At 43.7% G+C, this 24745-nt stretch overlaps 1 protein-coding gene across 1 annotated transcript in view; it reads left to right on the forward strand.

Annotated features, from left to right (window-relative positions):
- Positions 1-11208: 11208 nt before the first annotated feature.
- Positions 11209-24745, forward strand: part of phip (pleckstrin homology domain interacting protein) — a 171078-nt gene continuing 157541 nt past the window's right edge. The window contains exons 1-5 of the mRNA XM_065016614.1: positions 11209-11460; positions 11571-11629; positions 11715-11744; positions 11898-11957; positions 18316-18466. Of these exons, the coding sequence (XP_064872686.1) occupies positions 11421-11460; positions 11571-11629; positions 11715-11744; positions 11898-11957; positions 18316-18466 (340 nt within the window). The 5' untranslated portion in view covers positions 11209-11420. The remainder of the gene's footprint in view (positions 11461-11570; positions 11630-11714; positions 11745-11897; positions 11958-18315; positions 18467-24745) is intronic.

A 24745-nucleotide genomic window follows, 5' to 3' on the forward strand; every position in this document is an offset into this window, starting at 1 on the left:
TATTATAACAGCTATAAGAGTTATTATTAGTTATACCAGTTATTATTACGTCTATACACAGTTATATAAGTTATTATTACAATTATACCAGTTATTATTAGTTATAACAGTTATTATTACATCTATACACAGTTATACCAGTTATTATTACAGGTATACCAGTGATTATTAGTTATAACAGTTATTATTAGTTATACCAGTTATTATTACGTCTATACACAGTTATACCAGTTATTACAATTATACCAGTTATTATTATGGTTATACCAGTTATTACAATTATACCAGTGATTATTAGTTATAACAGTTATTATTACGGTTATGCACAGTTATAACAGTTATTAAGGTTATTCACAGTTCTAGCCTGTTGTAAGAACAATACGGAACCAATAAACTCTATAATATGTGCCTTCCTTCAATGTGATACACCTGTCTCCGTTAACGTGACTGTCACTAACCCATTAGAGTGGAAACCGGGGGGAGGTGGGGTTCTACTGAACTAAATGTGATACACCTGTCTCCGTTAACGTGACTGTCACTAACCCATTAGAGTGTAAACCGGGGGGAGGTGGGGTTCTACTGAACTAAATGTGATACACCTGTCTCCGTTAACGTGACTGTCACTAACCCATTAGAGTGTAAACCGGGGGGAGGTGGGGTTCTACTAAACTAAATGTGATACACCTGTCTCCGTTAACGTGACTGTCACTAACCCATTAGAGTGTAAACCGGGGGGAGGTGGGGTTCTACTGAACTATATGGAATTGTTTTTAAAAGGTCATACCAAGGATCATTAAGCTATTTGATTTAGAATTTGAAGACCCCTTAAAGTATCCCTAAAATATGTCAAAAAAAATATTTGATGGAAAAACAAATGTTCTGACAAAACGCCGCTCTGTCACTTTTCACCAGAGTGCGACATCGATGAATTGAGCCTCCAACAGACATCTCTAGTTTACACTGACGGATTTCTATGAGGATTATTTTATTATGCTAATTTGATTTCCATGGGGGCTTGGACATCGACTCTCTGGGTTTTATTCAGAATAAACCGATGATTTATTGAAGTTTTTAAAATATTTTTTTTACCTTGATTTAACTAGGCAAGTCAAAACAAATTCTTATTTTCAATGGCGGCCTAGGAACAGTGGGTTAACTGCCTGTTCAGGGGCAGAACGACAGATTTGTACCTTGTCAGCTCGGGGGTTTGAACTTGCAACCTTCCGGTTGTGTATGTGACAAATTTTATTTGTCACATACACATGGTTAGCAGATGTTAATGCGAGTGTAGCAAAATGCTTGTGCTTCTAGTTCCGACAATGCAGTAATAACCAACGAGTAATCTAACCTAACAATTCCACAACAGCTACCTTATACACACAAATGTAAAGGGATAAAGAATATGTACATAAAGATATATGAATGAGTGATGGTACAGAACGGCATAGGCAAGATGCAGTAGATGGTATCGAGTGCAGTATATACATATGAGATGAGTAATGTAGGGTATGTAAACATTATATTAAGTGGCATTGTTGAAAGTGGCTAGTGATACATTTTTTACATGTATGGCAGCAGCCACTCAATGTTAGTGGTGGCTGTTTAACAGTCTGATGGCCTTGAGATAGAAGCTGTTTTTCAGTCTCTCGGTCCCAGCTTTGATGCACCTGTACTGACCTCACCTTCTGGATGATAACGGGGTGAACAGGCAGTGGCTCGGGTGGTTGTTGTCCTTGATGATCTTTATGGCCTTCCTGTGACATCGGGTGCTTTAGGTGTCCTGGAGGGCAGGTAGTTTGCCTCTGGTGAAGTGTTGTGCAGACCTCACTACCCTCTGGAGAGCCTTATGTTTGTGGGCAGAGCAGTTGCCGTACCAGGCGGTGATACAGCCCGACAGGATGCTCTCGATTGTGCATCTGTAGAAGTGTGTGAGTGTTTTGGTGACAAGCCACACTTCTTCAGCCTCCTGCACCTTCTTCACCACACTGTCTGGTGGGTGACCATTTCAGTGTCCGATGCTGCGCGAGGAACTTAAAACTTTCCACCTTCTCACTACGCTGTCTGTGTGGGTGGACCATTTCAGTGTGTCCGTGATGTGTACGTCGAGGAACTTAAAAGCTTACCACCTTCTCCATTACTGTCCCGTCGATGTGGATAGGGGGTGCTCCCTCTGCTGTTTCCTGAAGTCCACAATCATCTCCTTTGTTTTGTGAAGTTGAGTGTGAGGTTATGTTCCTGACACCACACTCCGAGGGACCTCACCTCCTCCCTGTAGGCCGTCTCGTCGTTGTTGGTAATTAAGCCTACCACTGAAGTGTCGTCTGCAAACTTGATGATTGAGTTGGAGGCGTGGGCCACACAGTCGTGGGTGAACAGGCAGTACAGGAGAGGGCTCAGAACGCACCCCTGTGGGGCCCCAGTGTTGAGGATCAGCGGAGTAGAGATGTTGTTACCTACCCTCACCACCTGGGGGGTGGCCCTTCAGGAAGTCCAGTACCCAGGTAGGGTGGAGGTGATATGGTTCTTGACTAGTCTCTCAAAGCACTTCATGATGACGGAAGTGAGTGCTACGGGGCAGTCGTTTATCTCAGTTACCTTAGCTTTCTTGGGAACAGGAACAATGTTGGCCCTCTTGAAGCATGTGGGGACAGCAGACTGGGATAAGGATTGATTGAATATATCCAGCCAGCTGGTCTGCGCATGCTCTGAGGACGCGGCTGGGCCTGCAGCCTTGCGAGGGATAACACATTTAAATGTTTTACTCACGTCGGCTGCAGTGAAGGAGAGGCCGCAGGTTTTGGTAGAGGGGCAGTGTCAGTGGCACTGTATTGTCCTCAAAGAGAGCAAAGAGGTTATTTAGTCTATCTGGGAGCAAGACATCCTGGTCTGCGACAGGGCTGTTTTTCTTTTTGTAATCCGTGATTAGACCCTGTAGACCCTGCCACCAGTATCTAGTGATGACTTCACTGGTGACATCATTGCCAGTATCTAGTGATGATGTCACTGGTGACATTATTACCAGTATCTAGTGATGACATCATTACCAGTATCTAGTGATGATGTCACTGGTGACATTATTACCAGTATCTAGTGATGACATCATTACCAGTATCTAGTGATGATTTCACTGGTGACATCATTACCAGTATCTAGTGATGACTTCACTGGTGACATCATTACCAGTATCTAGTGATGACTTCACTGGTGACATCATTGCCAGTATCTAGTGATGACTTCATTGGTGACATCATTACCAGTATCTAGTGATGACTTCATTGGTGACATCATTACCTCTTTCTCCCCTTACCCATCTGTCTATCGCCTCCTTTGAATTCCATGCTGTCACAGTTACCAGCCCTTTCAAGCTTAACATCCTTATCATTTATCGCCCTCCAGGTTCCCTCGGAGAGTTCATCAATGAGCTTGATGCCGTGATAAGCTCCTTTCCTGAGGACGGCTCACCTCTCACAGTTCTGGGCGACTTTAACCTCCCCACGTCTACCTTTGACTCATTCCTCTCTGCCTCCTTCTTTCCACTCCTCTCCTCTTTTGACCTCACCCTCTCACCTTCCCCCCCTACTCACAAGGCAGGAAATACGCTCGACCTCATCTTTACTAGATGCTGTTCTTCCACTAACCTCATTGCAACTCCTCCAAGTCTCCGACCACTACCTTGTATCCTTTTCCCTCTCGCTCTCATCCAACACTTCCCACACTGCCCCTACTCGGATGGTATCGCGCCGTCCCAACCTTCGCTCTCTCTCCCCGCTACTCTCTCCTCTTCCATCCTATCATCTCTTCCCTCTGCTCAAACCTTCTCCAACCTATCTCCTGATTCTGCCTCCTCAACCCTCCTCTCCTCCCTTTCTGCATCCTTTGACTCTATGTCCCCTATCCTCCAGCCGGCTCGGTCCTCCCCTCCCGCTCCGTGGCTCGACGACTCATTGCGAGCTCACAGAACAGGGCTCCGGGCAGCCGAGCGGAAATGGAGGAAAACTCGCTCTCCTTGCGGACCTGGCATCCTTTCACTCCCTCCTCTCTACATTTTCCTCTTCTCTCTCTGCTGCTAAAGCCACTTTCTACCACTCTAAATTCCAAGCATCTGCCTCTAACCCTAGGAAGCTCTTTGCCACCTTCTCCTCCCTCCTGAATCCTCCTCCCCTCCTCCTCTCTGCAGATGACTTCGTCAACCATTTTGAAAAGAAGGTCGACGACATCCGATCCTCGTTTGCTAAGTCAAACGACACCGCTGGTTCTGCTCACACTGCCCTACCCTGTGCTCTGACCTCTTTCTCCCCTCTCTCTCCAGATGAAATCTCGCGTCTTGTGACGGCCGGCCGCCCAACAACCTGCCCGCTTGACCCTATCCCCTCCTCTCTTCTCCAGACCATTTCCGGAGACCTTCTCCCTTACCTCACCTCGCTCATCAACTCATCCCTGACCGCTGGCTACGTCCCTTCCGTCTTCAAGAGAGCGAGAGTTGCACCCTTCTGAAAAACCTATACTCGGTCCCTCCGATGTCAACAACTACAGACCAGTATCCCTTCTTTCTTTTCTCTCCAAAACTCTTGAACGTGCCGTCCTTGGCCAGCTCTCCCGCTATCTCTCTCAGAATGACCTTCTTGATCCATATCAGTCAGGTTTCAAGACTAGTCATTCAACTGAGACTGCTCTTCTCTGATCACGGAGGCGCTCCGCACTGCTAAAGCTAACTCTCTCTCCTCTGCTCTCATCCTTCTAGACCTATCGGCTGCCTTCGATACTGTGAACCATCAGATCCTCCTCTCCACCCTCTCCGAGTTGGGCATCTCCGGCGCGGCCCACGCTTGATTGCGTCCTACCTGACAGGTCGCTCCTACCAGGTGGCGTGGCGAGAATCCGTCTCCACACCACGTGCTCTCACCACCGGTGTCCCCCAGGGCTCTGTTCTAGGCCCTCTCCTATTCTCGCTATACACCAAGTCACTTGGCTCTGTCATAACCTCACATGGTCTCTCCTATCATTGCTATGCAGACGACACACAATTCATCTTCTCCTTTCCCCCTTCTGATGACCAGGTGGCGAATCGCATCTCTGCATGTCTGGCAGACATATCAGTGTGGATGACGGATCACCACCTCAAGCTGAACCTCGGCAAGACGGAGCTGCTCTTCCTCCCGGGGAAGGACTGCCCGTTCCATGATCTCGCCATCACGGTTGACAACTCCATTGTGTCCTCCTCCCAGAGCGCTAAGAACCTTGGCGTGATCCTGGACAACACCCTGTCGTTCTCAACTAACATCAAGGCGGTGGCCCGTTCCTGTAGGTTCATGCTCTACAACATCCGCAGAGTACGACCCTGCCTCACACAGGAAGCGGCGCAGGTCCTAATCCAGGCACTTGTCATCTCCCGTCTGGATTACTGCAACTCGCTGTTGGCTGGGCTCCCTGCCTGTGCCATTAAACCCCTACAACTCATCCAGAACGCCGCAGCCCGTCTGGTGTTCAACCTTCCCAAGTTCTCTCACGTCACCCCGCTCCTCCGCTCTCTCCACTGGCTTCCAGTTGAAGCTCGCATCCGCTACAAGACCATGGTGCTTGCCTACGGAGCTGTGAGGGGAACGGCACCTCAGTACCTCCAGGCTCTGATCAGGCCCTACACCCAAACAAGGGCACTGCGTTCATCCACCTCTGGCCTGCTCGCCTCCCTACCACTGAGGAAGTACAGTTCCCGCTCAGCCCAGTCAAAACTGTTCGCTGCTCTGGCCCCCCAATGGTGGAACAAACTCCCTCACGACGCCAGGACAGCGGAGTCAATCACCACCTTCCGGAGACACCTGAAACCCCACCTCTTTAAGGAATACCTAGGATAGGATAAAGTAATCCCTCTCACCCCCCCTTAAAAGACCTAGATGCACTATTGTAAAGTGGCAGTTCCACTGGATGTCATAAGGTGAATGCACCAATTTGTAAGTCGCTCTGGATAAGAGCGTCTGCTAAATGACTTAAATGTAAATGTAATTACCAGTATCTAGTGATGACTTAATTGGTGACATCATTCAAATCAAATCTGATTTGAGCAGAATACAATCTTACCGTGAAATGTTTACTTACAAGCCCTTAACCAACAATGCAGTTCAAGATATAGAGTTAAGAAAATATTTACCAAATAAACTAAAGTAAAAAATGTAATAAAAAGTTACACAATAAAATAACAATTACGAGGCTATATACTGAGGGTACCGGTACTGGGTCAATGTGGAGACTATATACTGAGGGTACCGGTACTGGGTCAATGTGGAGGCTATATACAGGTGGTACCGGTACCAAGTCAACGTGGAGGCTATATACTGAGGGTACCGGTACTGGGTCAATGTGGAGACTATATACTGAGGGTACCGGTACAGAGTCAATGTGGAGGCTATATACTGAGGGTACCGCTACAGAGTCAATGTGGAGGCTATATACTGAGGGTACCGGTACAGAGTCAATGTGGAGGCTATATACAGGGGGTACCGGTACAGAGTCAATGTGGAGGCTATATACAGGGGGTACCGGTACAGAGTCAATGTGCGGGGGTACGGGTTAGTAATGAGACTATATACTGAGGGTACCGGTACCAAGTCAATGTGGAGGCTATATACTGAGGGTACCGGTACTGGGTCAATGTGGAGGCTATATACTGAGGGTACCGGTACTGGGTCAATGTGGAGGCTATATACTGAGGGTACCGGTACTGGGTCAATGTGGAGGCTATATACTGAGGGTACCGGTACTGGGTCAATGTGGAGACTATATACTGAGGGTACCGGTACTGGGTCAATGTGGAGACTATATACTGAGGGTACCGCTACAGAGTCAATGTGGAGGCTATATACTGAGGGTACCGGTACAGAGTCAATGTGGAGGCTATATACTGAGGGTACCGGTACTGGGTCAATGTGGAGGCTATATACTGAGGGTACCGCTACAGAGTCAATGTGGAGGCTATATACTGAGGGTACCGGTACAGAGTCAATGCGGAAGCTATATATTGAGGGTACCGGTACAGAGTCAATGCGGAAGCTATATACAGCGGGTACCGGTACTGGGTCAAAGTGGAGGCTATATACAGGGGGTACCGGTACAGAGTCAATGTTGAGGCTATATACAGGGGGTACCGGTACAGAGTCAATGTGGAGGCTATATACAGGGGGTACCAGTACTGGGTCAATGTGGAGGCTATAAACAGGGGGTACCGGTACAGAGTCAATGTAGGGGGGGGGTACAGGTTAGTCGAGGTCATTTGTACATGTAGGTAGGGGTGAAGTGACTATGCATAGATAATAAAAAGCGAATAGCAGCACTGTGTGTGTGTGTGTGGTTGGGGGGCGGGGGGGTGGGTCAATGTAAGTAGTCTGGGTGGCCATTTGATGAATTGTTCAGCAGTCTTATGGCTTGGGGGTAGAATCTGTTATGGAGCCTCTTGGACCTAGACTTGGCGCTCCGGTACCGCTTGCCGTGCGGTAGCAGAGAGAACAGTCTATGACTAGAGAGGCTTGAGTCTTTGACATCATGACATCATCGTGACATCATTACAATTATCTAGTGATGACATCATTACCAGTAACTAGTGATGACATCATTACCATTATCTAGTGATGACATCATTACCAGTAACTAGTGATGACATCATTACCAGTATCTAGTGATGACAACATTACCAGTATCTAGTGATGACATCATTACCAGTATCTAGTGATGACATCATTACCAGTATCTAGTGATGACATCATTACCAATATCTAGTGATGACTTCACTGGTGACATCATTATTAGTATCTAGTGATGACTTCACTGGTGACATCATTACCAATATCTAGTCATGACTTCACTGGTGACATCATAACTAGTATCTAGTGATGACTTCACTGGTGACATCATAACTAGTATCTAGTGATGACTTCACTGGTGACATCATAACTAGTATCTAGTGATGACTTCACTGGTGACATCATTACCAGTATCTAGTGATGACTTCACTGGTGACATCATTACCAGTATTTAGTATTGCCAGTATCTAGTGATGACGTCACATGTGACATCATTGCCAGTATCTAGTGATGACTTCACTGATGACATCACCAGTGGTAGATCTATCAGCAGAGAAAAATGTCAGTGTTCGAGAGCATCAAAACCGTGATGCATCGTGGGTAAATTGTGACTGACTGATCTACAAATAATATTGAGTAGTGATTTCTGATGCAAGGTGATCTGTAAGTCAGTCAGTCTCCACATCGCCTTTAAAGGATTCTACCACCATATATTTGGGTGCAGGACTGAAAAATGTTACAAGAATCAACACACACTTCCATCTTCTTGCTGAGATTTGGTGTTGGTGAATTATCTGTAAAAGTACTATTCAATTCTCCCACAGGCTTGGCCCAGTCCCAAAGCCCAGAGATCTGCCCCTGGTGTCTGATTGGTTGATCTGTAACCATTGTGAAGTCTGGTGCTGAGAGGTCAGGGGGACAGAATGAGGCTGCCGCCAGGTGGTCGAGACACGTTAACACAGCTCCTGGCAGAGGTTAGAGGTCAGGGTGACGGGTCGAACTGGATGAACCCCAATGAATTACACAGATCTAACTAACTGCATGTTATAGTTAGTGACTTCATGTCAATATGATGGTAGTGAAGTTAACTAACTTGGTAGGTGAGCATCAATTCCTCTCACCAATTATCTCCCTATTTATCCCTATACACTCTATCCATCCCTCTGTCCTCTTACCCCCTCCATCCCTCCATCATCTTACCCCCTCCATCCCTTTGTCCTCTTACCCCCTCTGTCCTCCATCCCCTTGCCCCCCTCTATCTTCTTACCCCCTCCATCCCTCTATCCTCTTACCCCCTTTGTCCTCCATCCTCTTACCCCTCCATCCCTCTATCCCCTAACCCTCTCCATCCCTCTGTCCTCTAACCCCCTCCATCCTCTTGCCCCCTCTATCCCCTAACCCTCTCCATCCCTCTATCCTCTAATTCCCCTCCATTCTCTTCATTTAAAAATAGATTATTCATAATCAATCATTCTACTATACTATATAACAACTCCTGTAGTCTATAATTATTAGAATGTCTCTCTAAAGACTCAATGATCTAGGTCAGAGAGTGAAAGCCAGCATCAAGCCCTTGTGGTCCTGGAAGCGGTATGTGCCCTATTCAGGTTTTTCTGCTAGAGTTGCACCTACAGGCTAATATACTAGGGAACACATTCCAACGCTTTGTTTCAGGTTGTTTATGTAAAATGTAAATACATGTCAGGCTGATTAGCCAATTACGGACCTGTGGTTTTCTCTGAAAAACTAGAAAAAAAAAAGTGAATGTATGTCATGTATAGCTTTGTGGAGTTTCAGATAGCTCGATAGCTTAATTATGTAGCTTGTGTACATCTAGGAGAAGTGGAAAGGCCACCCGTCATGTCGCCAAGCCTGGTTTCTTATTGCACACTGGGATTTTTTTTTAATCTGTACGAACTGAAAAAGTTGAATGTCAGATAAACTTGGAATTGTAAAGCACAGTACTTGTTGTTTTGGTTGACTGAATAGGTTTCTGTTTCAGTTCTGTATAAAAGCAAACATGCAATGACACCAACCGCTGCGTTACTAACATGGCTGCTGCTTTGAGTCTGAATAATGTCACTACAAGAGCGCCACACAACACTAGTGGGGTCAGTTCGGGAATGATAGGAACCCGACAAAACACCCAGTGTGATACAGGCTGTTACTCCACCTCCTTTTATTCCCGTCTAAGGGTCTATTTTTTAGACATCTATTTCCTGTGTTTGAGGGGTGCAAAATCCTCGTCACTCAGCTCTCGTTCCTTCATCTCAGTCCTGACACTCTTTCATACCCCCCACCCCCCACAGGTTATACTGCTATTGACACACTTGTTCAATTATGCAACCGAATGTGACAACAGTAATTAATGAGGAAGTCTAGACAGTGCAGGTGAGTGCAGGTAGGCCAAGACAGAGACATTTTGTGGATGGTTGTAGGTCGATTCCACTCTCTATGTTAATGTATTCATATATGCAAATACAGCCATGGCATTTATGCAAATGAAGCACATATCATTTTATTTGAATACTATAAAAAAAATTACCTGATGCCACTAGAAAATGTATGTATATATATATATATGAGTGAATTCGAATAGAAAAGGTGACATTTTACAATAAATTCAATACCTGCATTCCCACACAAATCCCTGAACTCATTCAGTATTTGTCCATGCCAGTAAAATGGTTTATACGCAATTATTCAGTAAAAATCTGATGGATTTTAAAAATTCTAAAAGTTTGGAGTATCTTCATGGTGCATTTATTTTAATTGTTTTTAAAACTATTTAGCAATTTTGACGAACCTCACTACTTTTAAATCGGGCTTAAAGACAACCTAACCTATAGAACAAGAACATATTTAAAGCATCGGGCGTAAAGACAACCTAACCTATAGAACAACAACTCATTTAAACCGTGTGTTTCTATAAGTGTATGTGTTGATGATCGACGTGGATTGTTGTAACTCACGAGGTTTTGGTTTCATTCATTAGTGTACATCCCCCTCCTCAACCCCTTCCCCCATTTTAGTGCTGGGAGCGGGGCTGAGTCGACACATGCAGCCGAGACAAATGGAGGAGAAACCCAACGGCTCCGGGAGTGGGTGTGTTGTTTCAGACACGTTGTTAGTTACACAATAACGACACGACCAATAACCCACAGCTCTGACGACCAAATAACTAACAAAAACGACGTGGAAAATGTTACAGCAACACCATAATCACAATCATAGTCTCCCCAAATGCACTGTTTGTAAGAAACGTCTCGCTAACTTGATCTGACGACAGTTTATACGATCATAATCTTCAGAAACAGCTGCGCGTAACGGTTACTTTGTTAACAAAAAAACACCGTAAATGAACAGTGTAAAATAATATCAGTGTATCGAATCAGTGGTCATGTCGTTACAATGTAACAACCATTTTCTGTGCCTCGCTCGTCTCCTGCTACAATGTTTCTGCTGCCTCCCTTCCACGTCCCGTGTCTACAGCAGCCCGCACTACTTGGTATTCCTGCGCAGAGGGCTTGCGCTATTACAGGGAGGAGGGGTGGCGGAGGCACGCCACTATTACAACCACTTTAACGGTGTTTTTATCACCCCCCATGTCTTATACAAACCTTCGAGTGACTCTCACAACAGTTATTGAGGTATTATCGATGCGATGTGTTGTGGAGGGTTGAGCCCCGTCGGAGGGCCTATTTGACGGAAGCGCGGAGGGGTTTGTATGGTGGCCGGGCCTGGCTGTTTAGCGGTGGTACGGTCCTGAATGGAGGAAGTGTTTTCCTGCGGGGTAAACAGTGACAGCTATAGGGCAGACTCCCTCAGCCCCCTAAAAACAAATCGAAAATGGATTCAGACAGTAAACTGGTCGCCCAGCTGAATTCTGGTGAGTAGAGTGAGCTGAATATGTGACATTTAGATGCTATAATTCTATCCAGTCGCTCCGGCGCCCTCCTCGGTAGCTAACCCGCTCCGTCCTCTCTCTCGCCCCTACAGAACTCTACTTCCTAATCGCCCGCTTTCTACAGTCTGGACCGTGCCAGAACGCAGCAGAGGTGGGTCCGATGGTATTTTAGGATTATTTATTATATTCACAGGTTTGTCTCGGTGTGTGATTTTGAGTTTTTAATCTATTTCCAGACGTTGATCCGGGAGGTGGAGGAGAAGGAGGTGAGTCGTGTATCTATGCTCGCCTCGCATCAAGCTGCTCTCTCTGCACTTTCTCATGTTGATTTTAAGCAGATTTCTCATTTAATGTTTAAAAACACAAATAGACGAGTTGATAGTGTTTGTGATCGGAACTGAACTGTGCATTTCCTGCAGCTACTGCCCACACGACGGGACTGGACGGGGAAGGAGCACCCAGGGAGATACGAAGATTTGGTAAGGCTCCTCTATAACTGAGAAAAAGTTTTTTAGAGAGAGCAAAATAAAAATTGAATTTCCCGCAATTTTTAAATCAGGAAAAAAAAAAGTCAAAAGGATTGTACCGAGAAAAACTGAACCTAACCCGGACCAGAGGAGGCAATGAGTCTTGTCCTGGTCCATCGGGGACCCTGGGTTGAGAGTTTGGTGACAGGCATGTCCAAAACATTTAAATAGTAGTGAAAATGTGTGTGAAATGTTGGTACGTCATGAGTGTTGTGGCGTTGGATCGCGCGGGGGAGGGACTCCTGCGCCACAGCTTGCACGAGATGAAGGCGCCCAGCTCCTGCTGTAGAGAGAGAGCCTTGTGGTGTGTGTGTGTGTGTGTGTGTGTGTGTGTGTGTGGCTAAAACACACAAGCAGCGGGACGAGGTAAAACACTGCTTTTAGGAGAATATAAACAGTCATATCAGAAAGCACTGGGAAATAAAAAATGTCCTTTTAAAGAGAGTTTTGTCAGAAGGAGAGTGGCAGGATAGGGACAGATAGGAGTGTGTGTTATCTCAGGACTGAAGGAGAGGGGGAGAGAGGGGTGACATGGGGTAATATTGAGCTTAAATCTAATTATTATGGCTTTATTAATTAATCGACTAATTAGGTCAATTACATGGTGATTTTACATAATGCTATTGCAGCACTGCATGAATAACACCATGCAATGTCAATATAATACATATTTTAGTGTTTTGAGATCAAGTGTTTAGATATTTTAAAACTTTTATATTTCTGGCAAATTATCACAACCTTAATCTTTTTTAAATCCATTTTTCCATGACATGGTTATTTTTAATTTGAGTTTTTTACATCATCAGTAGCCTACAGTAGCCTGATGATCTTTTGCAGACTGGACTAAAACTAAATCTATACATTTATAGAACAACAATATTGACAGTGTGTCTGTCTACTCCCCCCTCCTCCTCTCCTTGCTCTGCCATTTCTCCCTCCGCCAGTGAGCGGGGGTTGTGATGCGGCTGGCCGGGCCTACTGTCTCAGTCCTTCACTGCTTCATCTTAAGATGCGACATGTTCTTAAAGGTGAACTATGCAGAAATCGCTCCGCCATTTCCTGGTTGCTAAAATTCTAATAGTTTGCCTAATTTCAGTTTATGTGACAAAACAAGCAAGTGTAGTGTAGAGAATCATTGTACCATCTAAACCACTGTGAAATATATTTTCTATAACCAAACATATTGTATTTTCAGCTGTTTGAAGCTGGTGTACAATACCTAAAATAATAGACACAAATTTTAACTTAATAACAGGAATCATAGAAATAGAGCACATAGAACAGATCAACCTCTTCATAGACTGTCTTTTAATGATAATGACAGATCTATAACACATAGAACAGATCATATATTTATAACAATAACAATTATTTATATATTAATAAAGACAATTATGGTAATTATTATGGTAATTATTAATTATTATGGTAATTATTATGGTGATATTATTATGATGGTCCGTGTTTTCTCCCTCTAATAGATGTCTTTTGGTGATATTAGTGATGATTATGATAGTGGTATTAGTGATACTGATGATACTGATGATAGTGGTATTAGTGATACTGATGATAGTGGTATTAGTGATACTGATGATAGTGGTATTAGTGATACTGATGATACTGATGATAGTGGTATTAGTGATACTGATGATACTGATGATAGTGGTATTAGTGATACTGATGATAGTGGTATTAGTGATACTGATGATAGTGGTATTAGTGATACTGATGATAGTGGTATTAGTGATACTGATGATAGTGTTATTAGTGATACTGATGATAGTGGTATTAGTGATACTGATGATGATGATGGTAGTGATATTAGTGATAATGATGATGGTAGTGATATTAGTGATAATGATGATGGTAGTGATGTTAGTGATAATGATGATGGTAGTGATGTTAGTGATAATGATGATGGTAGTGATGTTAGTGATAATGATGATGGTAGTGATATTAGTGATAATGATGATGGTAGTGATAATGACGATGGTAGTGATATTAGTGATAATGATGATGGTAGTGATATGAGTGATAATGATGATGGTAGTGATATTAGTGATAATGATGATGGTAGTGATGTTAGTGATAATGATGATGGTAGTGATAATGATGATGGTAGTGATGTTAGTGATAATGATGATGGTAGTGATAATGATAATGATGATATTAGTGATAATGATGATATTAGTGATAATGATGATGGTAGTGATGTTAGTGATAATGATGATGGTAGTGATGGTAGTGATAATGATGATGATAGTGATGTTAGTGATAATGATGATGGTAGTGATGGTAGTGATAATGATGATATTAGTGATAATGATGATGGTAGTGATAATGATGATGTTAGTGATAATGATGATGGTAGTGATGTTAGTGATAATGATGATGATAGTGCTATTAGTGATAATGATGATGATAGTGATGTTAGTGATAATGATGATGGCAGTGATGTTAGTGATAATGATGATGGTAGTGATGTTAGTGATAATGATGATGGTAGTGATATTAGTGATAATGATGATGGTAGTGATATTAGTGATAATGATGATGGTAGTGATGTTAGTGATAATGATGATGGTAGTGATGTTAGTGATAATGATGATGGTAGTGATGTTAGTGATAATGATGGTATTAGTGATAATGATGATGATAGTGATATTAGTGATAATGATGATGGTAGTGATGTTAGTGATAATGATGATGGTAGTGATGTTAGTGATAATGATGATGTTAGTGATAATGATGATGATAGTGCTATTAGTGATAATGATGATGGTAGTGATGTTAGTGATAATGATGATGTTAGTGATAATGATGATGATAGTGCTATTAGTGATAATGATGACGGTAGTGATGTTAGTGATAATGATGATGTTAGTGATAATGACGATGATAGTGCTATTAGTGATAATGATGACGGTAGTGATGTTAGTGATAATGATGATGTTAGTGATAATGATGAATATATTGATATTAGTGATAATGATGATGTTAGCGATAATGACGATGGTAGTGATGTTAGTGATAATGATGATGATAGTGTAATTAGTGATAATAGTAATGATGATGTTAGTGATGATGCTAGTGATAATAATGATGATGCTAGCGATAATGATAACGACTGTGTTAATGATAATGATGAACATATTGATATTAGTCATAATGATGATGCTAGCGATAATGACTATGTAAGTGATAATGACGATGGTAGCGATGTTAGTGACAATGATGATGTTAGTGATGCTAGTGATAATGGCGACGATAGTGATGTCAGTGATAATGATGATGTTAGTGATAATGATAATGTAATTCATGATAATGGTAATGATGATGTTAGTGATGTTAGTGATAATGATGATGATGATGATGATGATGGCAGTGAAAATAATGATGATGATAGTGATGTTAGTGATGTTAGTGATAATGATTCTGGTGATGTTAGCGATAACGATGATGATAATGATGTTAGTGATACCAATGATGATAGTGATGTTAGTGATATTGATGATGTTAGTGATAATGACAATGTTAGTGCTATTAGTGATAATAATGGTAGTGATATTAAATCAAATCAAATTTTATTTGTCACATAACATGCTTACTTACAAGCCCTTAACCAACAGTGCAGTTCAAGAAGAGGTTAAGAAAATATTTACCAAGTAGACTAAAATAAAAAGTAATAATAAAAAGTAACACAATAAGAATAATGAGGCTATATAGAGGGGGTACCGGTACCGAGTCAGTGTGCGGGGGTACCGGCTAGTTGAGGTCCTCTGTACATGTAGGTAGGGGTGAAGTGACTATGCATAGATAACAAACAACAGCGAGTAGCAGTAGTGTTCAAAGGGGGGTCAATGTAAATTGTCTGGTGGTGATTTTATGAATTGTTCAGCAGTCTTATGGCTTGGGGGTAGAAGCTGATATTAGTGATCATATTAATGATGATAGTGCTATTACCGATGTTAGTGATAATGAGGAGCCTTTTGGTTCTAGACTTGGCGCTGCAGTACTGCTTGCTGTGCGGTAGCAGAGAAAACAGTCTATATCTTGGGTGACTGGAGTCTCTGACAATTTTATGGGCTTTCCTCTGACACCGCCCATTATATAGGTCCTGAATGGCAGGAAGCTTGGTCCCAGTGATGTACTGAGCCTTTCGCACTACTCTCTGTAGCGCCTTACACTCAGATGCCGAGCAGTTGCCATACCAGGCGGTGATGTAACCGTTTAGGAGGCTCTCGATGGTGCTCCATTACAGCCCTGTCAATGTTAATGGAGGCCTGTTCAGCCCGCCTTTTCCTTTAGTCCACGATCAGCTCCTTAGTCTTGCTCACATTGAGGGAGAGGTTGTTGTCCTGGCACCACACTGCCAGTTCTCTGACCTCCTCCCTATTGGCCGTCTCATCGTTGTCGGTGATCAGGCCTTCCACTGTTGTGTCTTCAGCAAACTTAGTGATGGTGTTGGAGTTGTGTTTGGGCAGGGAATACAGGAGGGGACTAAGTACACACAACTGAGGGGCGGCAGTTTTAAGGATCAGCGTGGCAGAAGTGTTGTTGCCTACTCTTACCACCTGGTGGCGCCCGTCAGGAAGTCCAGGATCCAGTTCCATGGCTACCGACGTGAGTGCCACGGGCGGTAATCATTTAGGCAGGTTACCTTCGCTTTCTTGGGCATAAGGACTATGGTGGTCTGCTTAAAGCATGTAGGTATTACAGACTCGGACAGGGAGAAGTTGAAAATATCAGTGAAGACACTTGACAGTTGGTTCGCACATGCTTTGAGTACATGTCCTGGTAATCCATCTGGCCCAGCGACTTTGTAAATGTTGACCTGTTTAAAGGTTTTGTTCACATTGGCTACATTGGCTACAGCTGGTGCTCTCATGCATGCTTCAGTGTTGCTTGCCTCGAAGCGAGCATAAATGGCATTTAACTCGTCTGGTAGGCTCGCGTCACTGGGCAGCTCGCGTCTGGGTTTCCCTTTTGTAGTCCATAATAGTTGTCAAGCCCTGCCACATCTGACGAGCATCAGAGCCGGTGTAGTAGGATTCAATCTTAATCCTGTATTGATGCTTTGCTTGTTTGATGGTTTGTCTGAGGGCATAGCTGGTTTTCTTATAAGCGTCCGGATTAGTGTCCCGCTCCTTGAAAGCGTCAGCTCTAGCCTTTAGCTCGATGTGGATGTTGCCTGTAATTCATGGCTTCTGGTTGGGATATGTACGTACAGTCACTGTGGGGACGACGTCATTGATGCACCTATTGATGAAGCCAATGACTGAGGTGGTATACTCCTCAATGCCGTTGGATGAATCCCGGAACATATTCCAGTCTGTGTTAGCAAAACGGTCCTGTAGCATAGCATCCGCGCCATCTGACCACTTCCGTATTGAGCGAGGCACTGGTACTTCCTGCTTTAGTTTTTGCTTGTAAGCAGGAATCAGGAGGATATAATTATGGTCAGATTTGCCAAATGGAGAACGGGGGAGAGCTTTGTATGCATCTCTGTATCTGGTGTAGAGGAGGTCTAAGATTTTTTTTCCCTGGTTGCACATGTGACATGATGGTAAAACTGATTTAAGTTTTCCCGCGTTAAAGTCCAAAGCCACTAGGAGCGCTACTTCTGGTTGAGCATTTTCTTCTTTGCTTATGGCCTTATAGAGTTGGTTGAGTGCGGTCTTAGTGCCAGCTTCACTTTGTGGTGGTCAATAGAAGGCTACGGATAATATAGATGAGATCTCTCTTGGTAGATAGTGTGGTCTGCAGCTTATCATAAGGTACTGTTCTGCCGGTTCATGGAAAATCTCGCTAGCTGTCCGTTTCGTTGTTCAGCCACGTCTCGGTGAAACATAAGATGTTACAGTTTTTAATGTCCCTTTGTTATTATAATCTTAATTGTAGGTCATCTATTTTATTGTCCAATGATTGCACGTTAGCGGCTCGATGTGTGTGTCTAATTGGGCAGCAGAGTGGCTCTGTGTGTGTGTCTAATTGGGCAGCAGAGCGGCTCGGTGTGTGTGTCTGATTGGGCAGCAGAGCGGCTCGGTGTGTGTGTCTGTGTGTGTGTCTAATTGGGCAGCAGAGCGGCTCGGTGTGTGTGTGTGTGCTGTCTGAAAAGTAGGCCAGGCATTTTAAGAAGATATCTTGGCTCTGTATAACATCTACATATGTAATTGTACTGAATGTAATTATATGGAGAATAGGGAATACTGTAGTCATACTGACCTTACTGCTGTAATGGCTGGTCAGCTTTTAACCGTAACCCGAATTATTTGTGTGTGTGTGTGTGTGTGTGTGTGTGTGTGTGCAGGTGAAGCTGTATGGCCACATCAGTCCGGACCACCTGCTGCAGGTGTGCCAGAGGGTGTGTCCTCTTCTGGAGGAGGTGGTTCCTGCCAGCGTCCCCGGGATCCATAGTCTGCTGGGGGCGGGGCGACAGAGCCTGCTACGTACCAATAAGAGTCAGTACTGTAATCACATGACATGTTAGCCTGCTACGTACCAATAAGAGTCAGTACTGTAATCACATGATATGTTGGCATGCTACTCACCAATAAGAGTCAGTACTGTAATCACATGATATGTTGGCATGCTACTCACCAATAAGAGTCAGTACTGTAATCACATGACATGTTAGCCTGCTACGTACCAATAAGAGTCAGTACTGTAATCACATGACATGTTAGCCTGCTACTCACCAATAAGAGTCAGTACTGTAATCACATGATATGTTGGCCTGCTACGCACCAATAAGAGTCAGTACTGTAATCACATGACATGTTAGCCTGCTACTCACCAATAAGAGTCAGTACTGTAATCACATGATATGCTGGCCTGCTACGCACCAATAAGAGTCAGTACTGTAATCACATGATATGTTGGCCTGCTACTCACCAATAAGAGTCAGTACTGTAATCACATGATATGTTGGCCTGCTACTCACCAATAAGAGTCAGTACTGTAATCACATGATATGTTGGCCTGCTACTCACCAATAAGAGTCAGTACTGTAATCACATGATATGTTGTCCTGCTACTCACCAATAAGAGTCAGTACTGTAATCACATGATATGTTGGCCTGCTACTCACCAATAAGAGTCAGTACTGTAATCACATGATATGTTGGCCTGCTACTTGAGGTGCAGACCTCAATACCCTCTGGAGAGCCTTACAGTTGTGGGCGGAGCAGTTACCGTACCAGGCGGTGATACAGCCCGCCAGGATGCTCTCGATTGTGCATCTGTAAAAGTTTGTGAGTGCTTTTGGTGACAAGCCGAATTTCTCCAGCCTTCCTTAGGTTGAAGAGGCGCTGCTGCGCCTTCTTCACAATGCTGTCTGTGTGGGTGGACCAATTCAGTTTGTCCTTGATGTGTACGCCGAGGAACTAAAAACTTACCACCCTCTCCATTACTGTCCCGTCGATGTGGATAGGGGGGTGTTCCCTCTGCTGTTTCCTGAAGTCCACAATCATCTCCTTTGTTTTGTGAAGTTGAGTGTGAGGTTATGTTCCTGACACCACACTCCGAGGGACCTCACCTCCTCCCTGTTGGCCGTCTCGTCGTTGTTGGTAATCAAGCCTACCACTGTATTGTCGCCCGCAAACTTGATGATTGAGTTGGAGGTGTGCGTGGCCACGCAGTCGTGGGTGAACAGGAAGTACAGGAGAGGGCTCAGAATGCACCCTTGTGGGGCCCCAGTGTTGAGGATCAGCGGGGTGGAGATGTTGTTCCCTACCCACACCACCTGGAGGCGACCCGTCAAAGTCCAGTACCCAGTTGCACAGGGCGGGGTTGAGACCCAGGGTCTCGAGCTTTATGACGAGTTTGGAGGGTACTATGGTGTTAAATGCTGAGCTGTAGTCGATGAACAGCATTCTCACATAGGTCTTCCTCTTGTCCAGATGGGTTAGGCCAGTGTGGTTGCGATTGCGTTGTCTGTGGACCTGTTGGGGCGGTAAGCAAATTGGAGTGGGTCTAGGGTGTCAGGTAGGGTGGAGGTGATATGGTCCTTGACTAGTCTCTCAAAGCACTTCATGATGACGGAAGCGAGTGCAACGGGGCGGTAGTCGTTTAGCTCAGTTACCTTAGCTTTCTTGGGAACAGGAACAATGGTGGCCCTCTTGAAGCATGTGGGAATAGCAGACTGGGATAAGGATTGATTGAATATGTCCGTAAACACACCAGCCAGCTGGTCTGCACATGCTCTGAGGACGCGGCTGGGGATGCCGTCTGGGCCTGCAGCCTTGCGAGGGTTAACACGTTTAAATGTTTTACTCACGTCGGCTGCAGTGAAGGAGAGTCCGCAGGTTTTGGTAGAGGGGCAGTGCCAGTGGCACTGTATTGTCCTCAAAGAGAGCAAATAAGTTATTTAGTCTGTCTGGGAGCAAGACTTCCTGGTATATAGTCTACTGGGTACATATATAGCCTACTGGGTACATATATAGCCTACTGGGTACATATATAGTCTACTGGGTACATATATAGCCTACTGGGTACATATATAGCCTACTGGGTACATATATAGTCTACTGGGTACATATATAGCCTACTGGGTACATATATAGCCTACTGGGTACATATATAGCCTACTGGGTACATATATAGCCTACTGGGTACATATATAGCCTACTGGATACATATATAGTCTACTGGGTACATATATAGCCTACTGGGTACATATATAGCCTACTGGGTACATATATAGTCTACTGGGTACATATATAGCCTACTGGGTACATATACAGCCTACTGGGTACATATATAGCCTACTGGGTACATATATAGCCTGCTGGGTACACATATAGCCTACTGGATACATATATAGCCTACTGGGTACATATAAAGCCTATTGGGTACATATATAGCCTACTGGGTACATATATAGCCTGCTAGGTACACATATAGCCTGCTAGGTACATATATAGCCTACTGGGTACATATATAGCCTGCTAGGTACATATATAGCCTACCGGGTACATATATAGCCTACTGGGTACATATATAGCCTGTTGTTTACATATATAGCCTGATGGGTACATATATAGCCTACTGGGTACATATATAGCCTACTGGGTACATATATAGCCTGATGGGTACATATATCATACTGGGTACATATATAGCCTGCTAGGTACATATATAGCCTGATGGGTACATATATAGCCTACTGGGTACATATATAGCCTGATGGGTACATATATAGCCTACTGGGTACATATATAGCCTGCTAGGTACACATATAGCCTGCTAGGTACATATATAGCCTACTGGATACATATATAGCCTACTGGGTACATATATAGCCTACTGTGTACATATATAGCCTGCTGGGTACATATATAGCCTGCTGGGTACATATATAGCCTACTGGGTACATACAGTGGGGCAAAAAAGTATTTAGTCAGCCACCAATTGTGCAAGTTCTCCCACTTAAAAAGATGAGAGAGGCCTGTAATTTTCATCATAGGTACACTTCAACTATGACAGACAAAATGAGAAAAAAAATCCAGAAAATCACATTGTAGGACTTTTAATTAATTTATTTGCAAATTATGGTGGAAAATAATTATTTGGTCAACTACAAACAAGCAAGATTTCTGGCTCTCAAAGACCTGTAACTTCTTCTTTAAGAGGCTCCTCTGTCCTCCACTCGTTACCTGTATTAATGGCACCTGTTTGAACTTGTTATCAGTATAAAAGACACCTGTCCACAACCTCAAACAGTTACACTCCAAACTCCACTATGTCCAAGACCAAAGAGCTGTCAAAGGACACCAGAAACAAAATTGTAGACCTGCACCAGGCTGTGAAGACTGAATCTGCAATAGGTAAGCAGCTTGGTTTGAAGAAATCAACTGTGGGAGCAATTATTAGGAAATGGAAGACATACAAGACCACTGATAAGCTCCCTCGATCTGGGGCTCCACGCAAGATCTCACCCCGTGGGGTCAAAATGATCACAAGAATGGTGAGCAAAAATCCCAGAACCACATGGGGGACCTAGTGAATGACCTGCAGAGAGCTGGGACCAAAGTAACAAGCCTACCATCAGTAACACACTACGCCGCCAGGGACTCAAATCCTGCAGTGCCAGACGTGTCCCCCTGCTTAAGCCAGTACATGTCCAGGCCCGTCTGAAGTTTGCTAGAGAGCATTTGGATGATCCAGAAGAAGATTGGGAGAATGTCATATGGTCAGATGAAACCAAAATATAACTTTTTGGTAAAAACTCAACTCGTCGTGTTTGGAGGACAAAGAATGCTGAGGTGCATCCAAAGAACACCATACCGACTGTGAAGCATGGGGGTGGAAACATCATGCTTTGGGGCTGCTTTTCTGCAAAGAGACCAGGACGACCGATCCGTGTAAAGGAAAGAATGAATTGGGCCATGTATCATGAGTGAAAACCTCCTTCCATCAGCAAAGGCATTGAAGATGAAATGTGGCTGGGTCTTTCAGCATGACAATGATCCCAAACACACTGCCCGGGCAACGAAGGAGTAGCTTCGTAAGAAGCATTTCAAGGTCCTGGAGTGGCCTAGCCAGTCTCCAGATCTCAACCCCATAGAAAATCTTTGGAGGAAGTTGAAAGTCCGTGTTGCCCAGCAACAGCCCCAAAACATCACTGCTCTAGAGGAGATCTGCATAGAGGAATGGGCCAAAATACCAGCAACAGTGTGTGAAAACCTTGTGAAGACTTGTTTGAAAATGTTTGACCTTAGGGCCGATTTCAAGTTTTTATAATATTCGGAAATCGGTAATTTTGGACAACGATTTGGCCTATTTTAATTTTTTTTACACCTTTATTTAATCTTTATTTAACTATGCAAGTTAGTTAAGAACACATTTTCATTTTCAATGACGGCCTAGGAACGGTGGGTTAACTGCCTTGTTCTTGGGCAGAATGACAGATTTTCACCTTGTCAGCTCGGGGGATTCTGTCTTGCAACATTACAGTTAACTAGTCCAACGCTCTAACCACCTGCCTCTCATTGCACTCCACGAGGAGACTGCCTGTTACGCGAATGCAGTAAGCCAAGGTAAGTTGCTAGCTAGCATTAAACTTATCTTATAAAAAACAATCAATCAATCATAATCACTAGTTAACTACACATGGTTGATGATATTACTAGTTTATCTAGCGTGTCCTGCGTTGCATATAATCGATGCAATGCGTATCGTTGCTCCAATGTGTACCTAACCATAAACATCAATGCCTTTCTTAAAATCAATACACAGAAGTATTTATTCTTAAACCTGCATATTTAGCTAAAAGAAATCCAGGTTAGCAGGCAATATTAACCAGGTGAAATTGTGTCACTTCTCTTGCGTTCATTGCACGCAGTCAGTGTATATGCAACAGTTTGGGCCGCCTAATTTGCCAGAATTTTACGTAATTATGACATAACATGGAAGGTTGTACAATATATCAGGAAAATTTAGACTTATGGATGCCACCCGTCACCTTATGGATACCGAACGGTTCCGTATTTCACTGAAAGAATAAACGTCTTGTTTTCGAAATGATAGTTTCCGGATTTGACCATATTAATGACCAAAGGCTTATATTTCTGTGTGTTATTATGTTATAATTAAGTCTATGATTTGATAGAGCAGTCTGACTGAGCGATGGTAGGCAGCACCAGGATCGTAAGCATTCATTCAAACAGCACTTTCGTGCGTTTTGCCAGCAGCTCTTCGTTGTGCGTCAAGCATTGCGCTGTTTATGACTTCAAGCCTATCAACTCCCGAGATTAGGTTGGTGTAACCGATGTGAAATGGCTAGCTAGTCAGCAGGGTGCGCGCTAATAGCGTTTCAACGTCACTCGCTCTGAGACTTGGAGTGGTTGTTCCCCTTGCCCTGCATGGGTAATGCTGCTTCGAGGGTGGCTGTTGTCGTTGTGTTGCTGGTTCGAGCCCAGGGAGGAGCGAGGAGAGAGACGGAAGCTATACTGTTACACTGGCAATACTAAAGTGCCTATAAGAACATCCAATAGTCAAAGGTATATGAAATACAAATGGTATAGAGAGAAATAGTCCTATAATTCCTATAATAACTACAACCTAAAACCTCTTACCTGGGAATATTGAAGACTCATGTTAAAAGGAACCACCAGCTTTCATATGTTCTCATGTCCTGAGCAAGGAACTTAAACGTTAGCTTTCTTACATGTCACATATTGCACTTTTACTTTCTTCTCCAACACTTTGTTTTTGCATTATTTAAATCTGAACAAGGCAGTTAACCCGCTGTTCCTAGGCCATCATTGAAAATAATGTGTTCTTAACTGACTTGCCTAGTTAAATAAAGGTGTAAAAAAATCGCGCACAAAAATACAGATTTCAGATTGTTATGAAAACTTGAAATCGGCCCTAATTTATCGGCCATTCAGATTAATCGGTCGACCTCTACCGTAGTCTGGCTTTTTATAGCGGTCTTGGAGCAGTGACTTCTTCCTTGCTGAGCACCATTTCAGGTTATGTCGATATTGGACTTGTTTTACTGTGGATATACAGTGCCTTGCGAAAGTATTCGGCCCCCTTGAACTTTGCGACCTTTTGCCACATTTCAGGCTTCAAACATAAAGATATAAAACTGTATTTTTTTGTGAAGAATCAACAACAAGTGGGACACAATCATGAAGTGGAACAACATTTATTGGATATTTCAAACTGAAAAATTGGGCATGCAAAATTATTCAGCCCCTTTACTTTCAGTGCAGCAAACTCTCTCCAGAAGT

Source organism: Oncorhynchus nerka, unplaced genomic scaffold (genome assembly GCF_034236695.1).
Source record: "Oncorhynchus nerka isolate Pitt River unplaced genomic scaffold, Oner_Uvic_2.0 unplaced_scaffold_940, whole genome shotgun sequence".
Taxonomy (NCBI): domain Eukaryota; kingdom Metazoa; phylum Chordata; class Actinopteri; order Salmoniformes; family Salmonidae; genus Oncorhynchus; species Oncorhynchus nerka.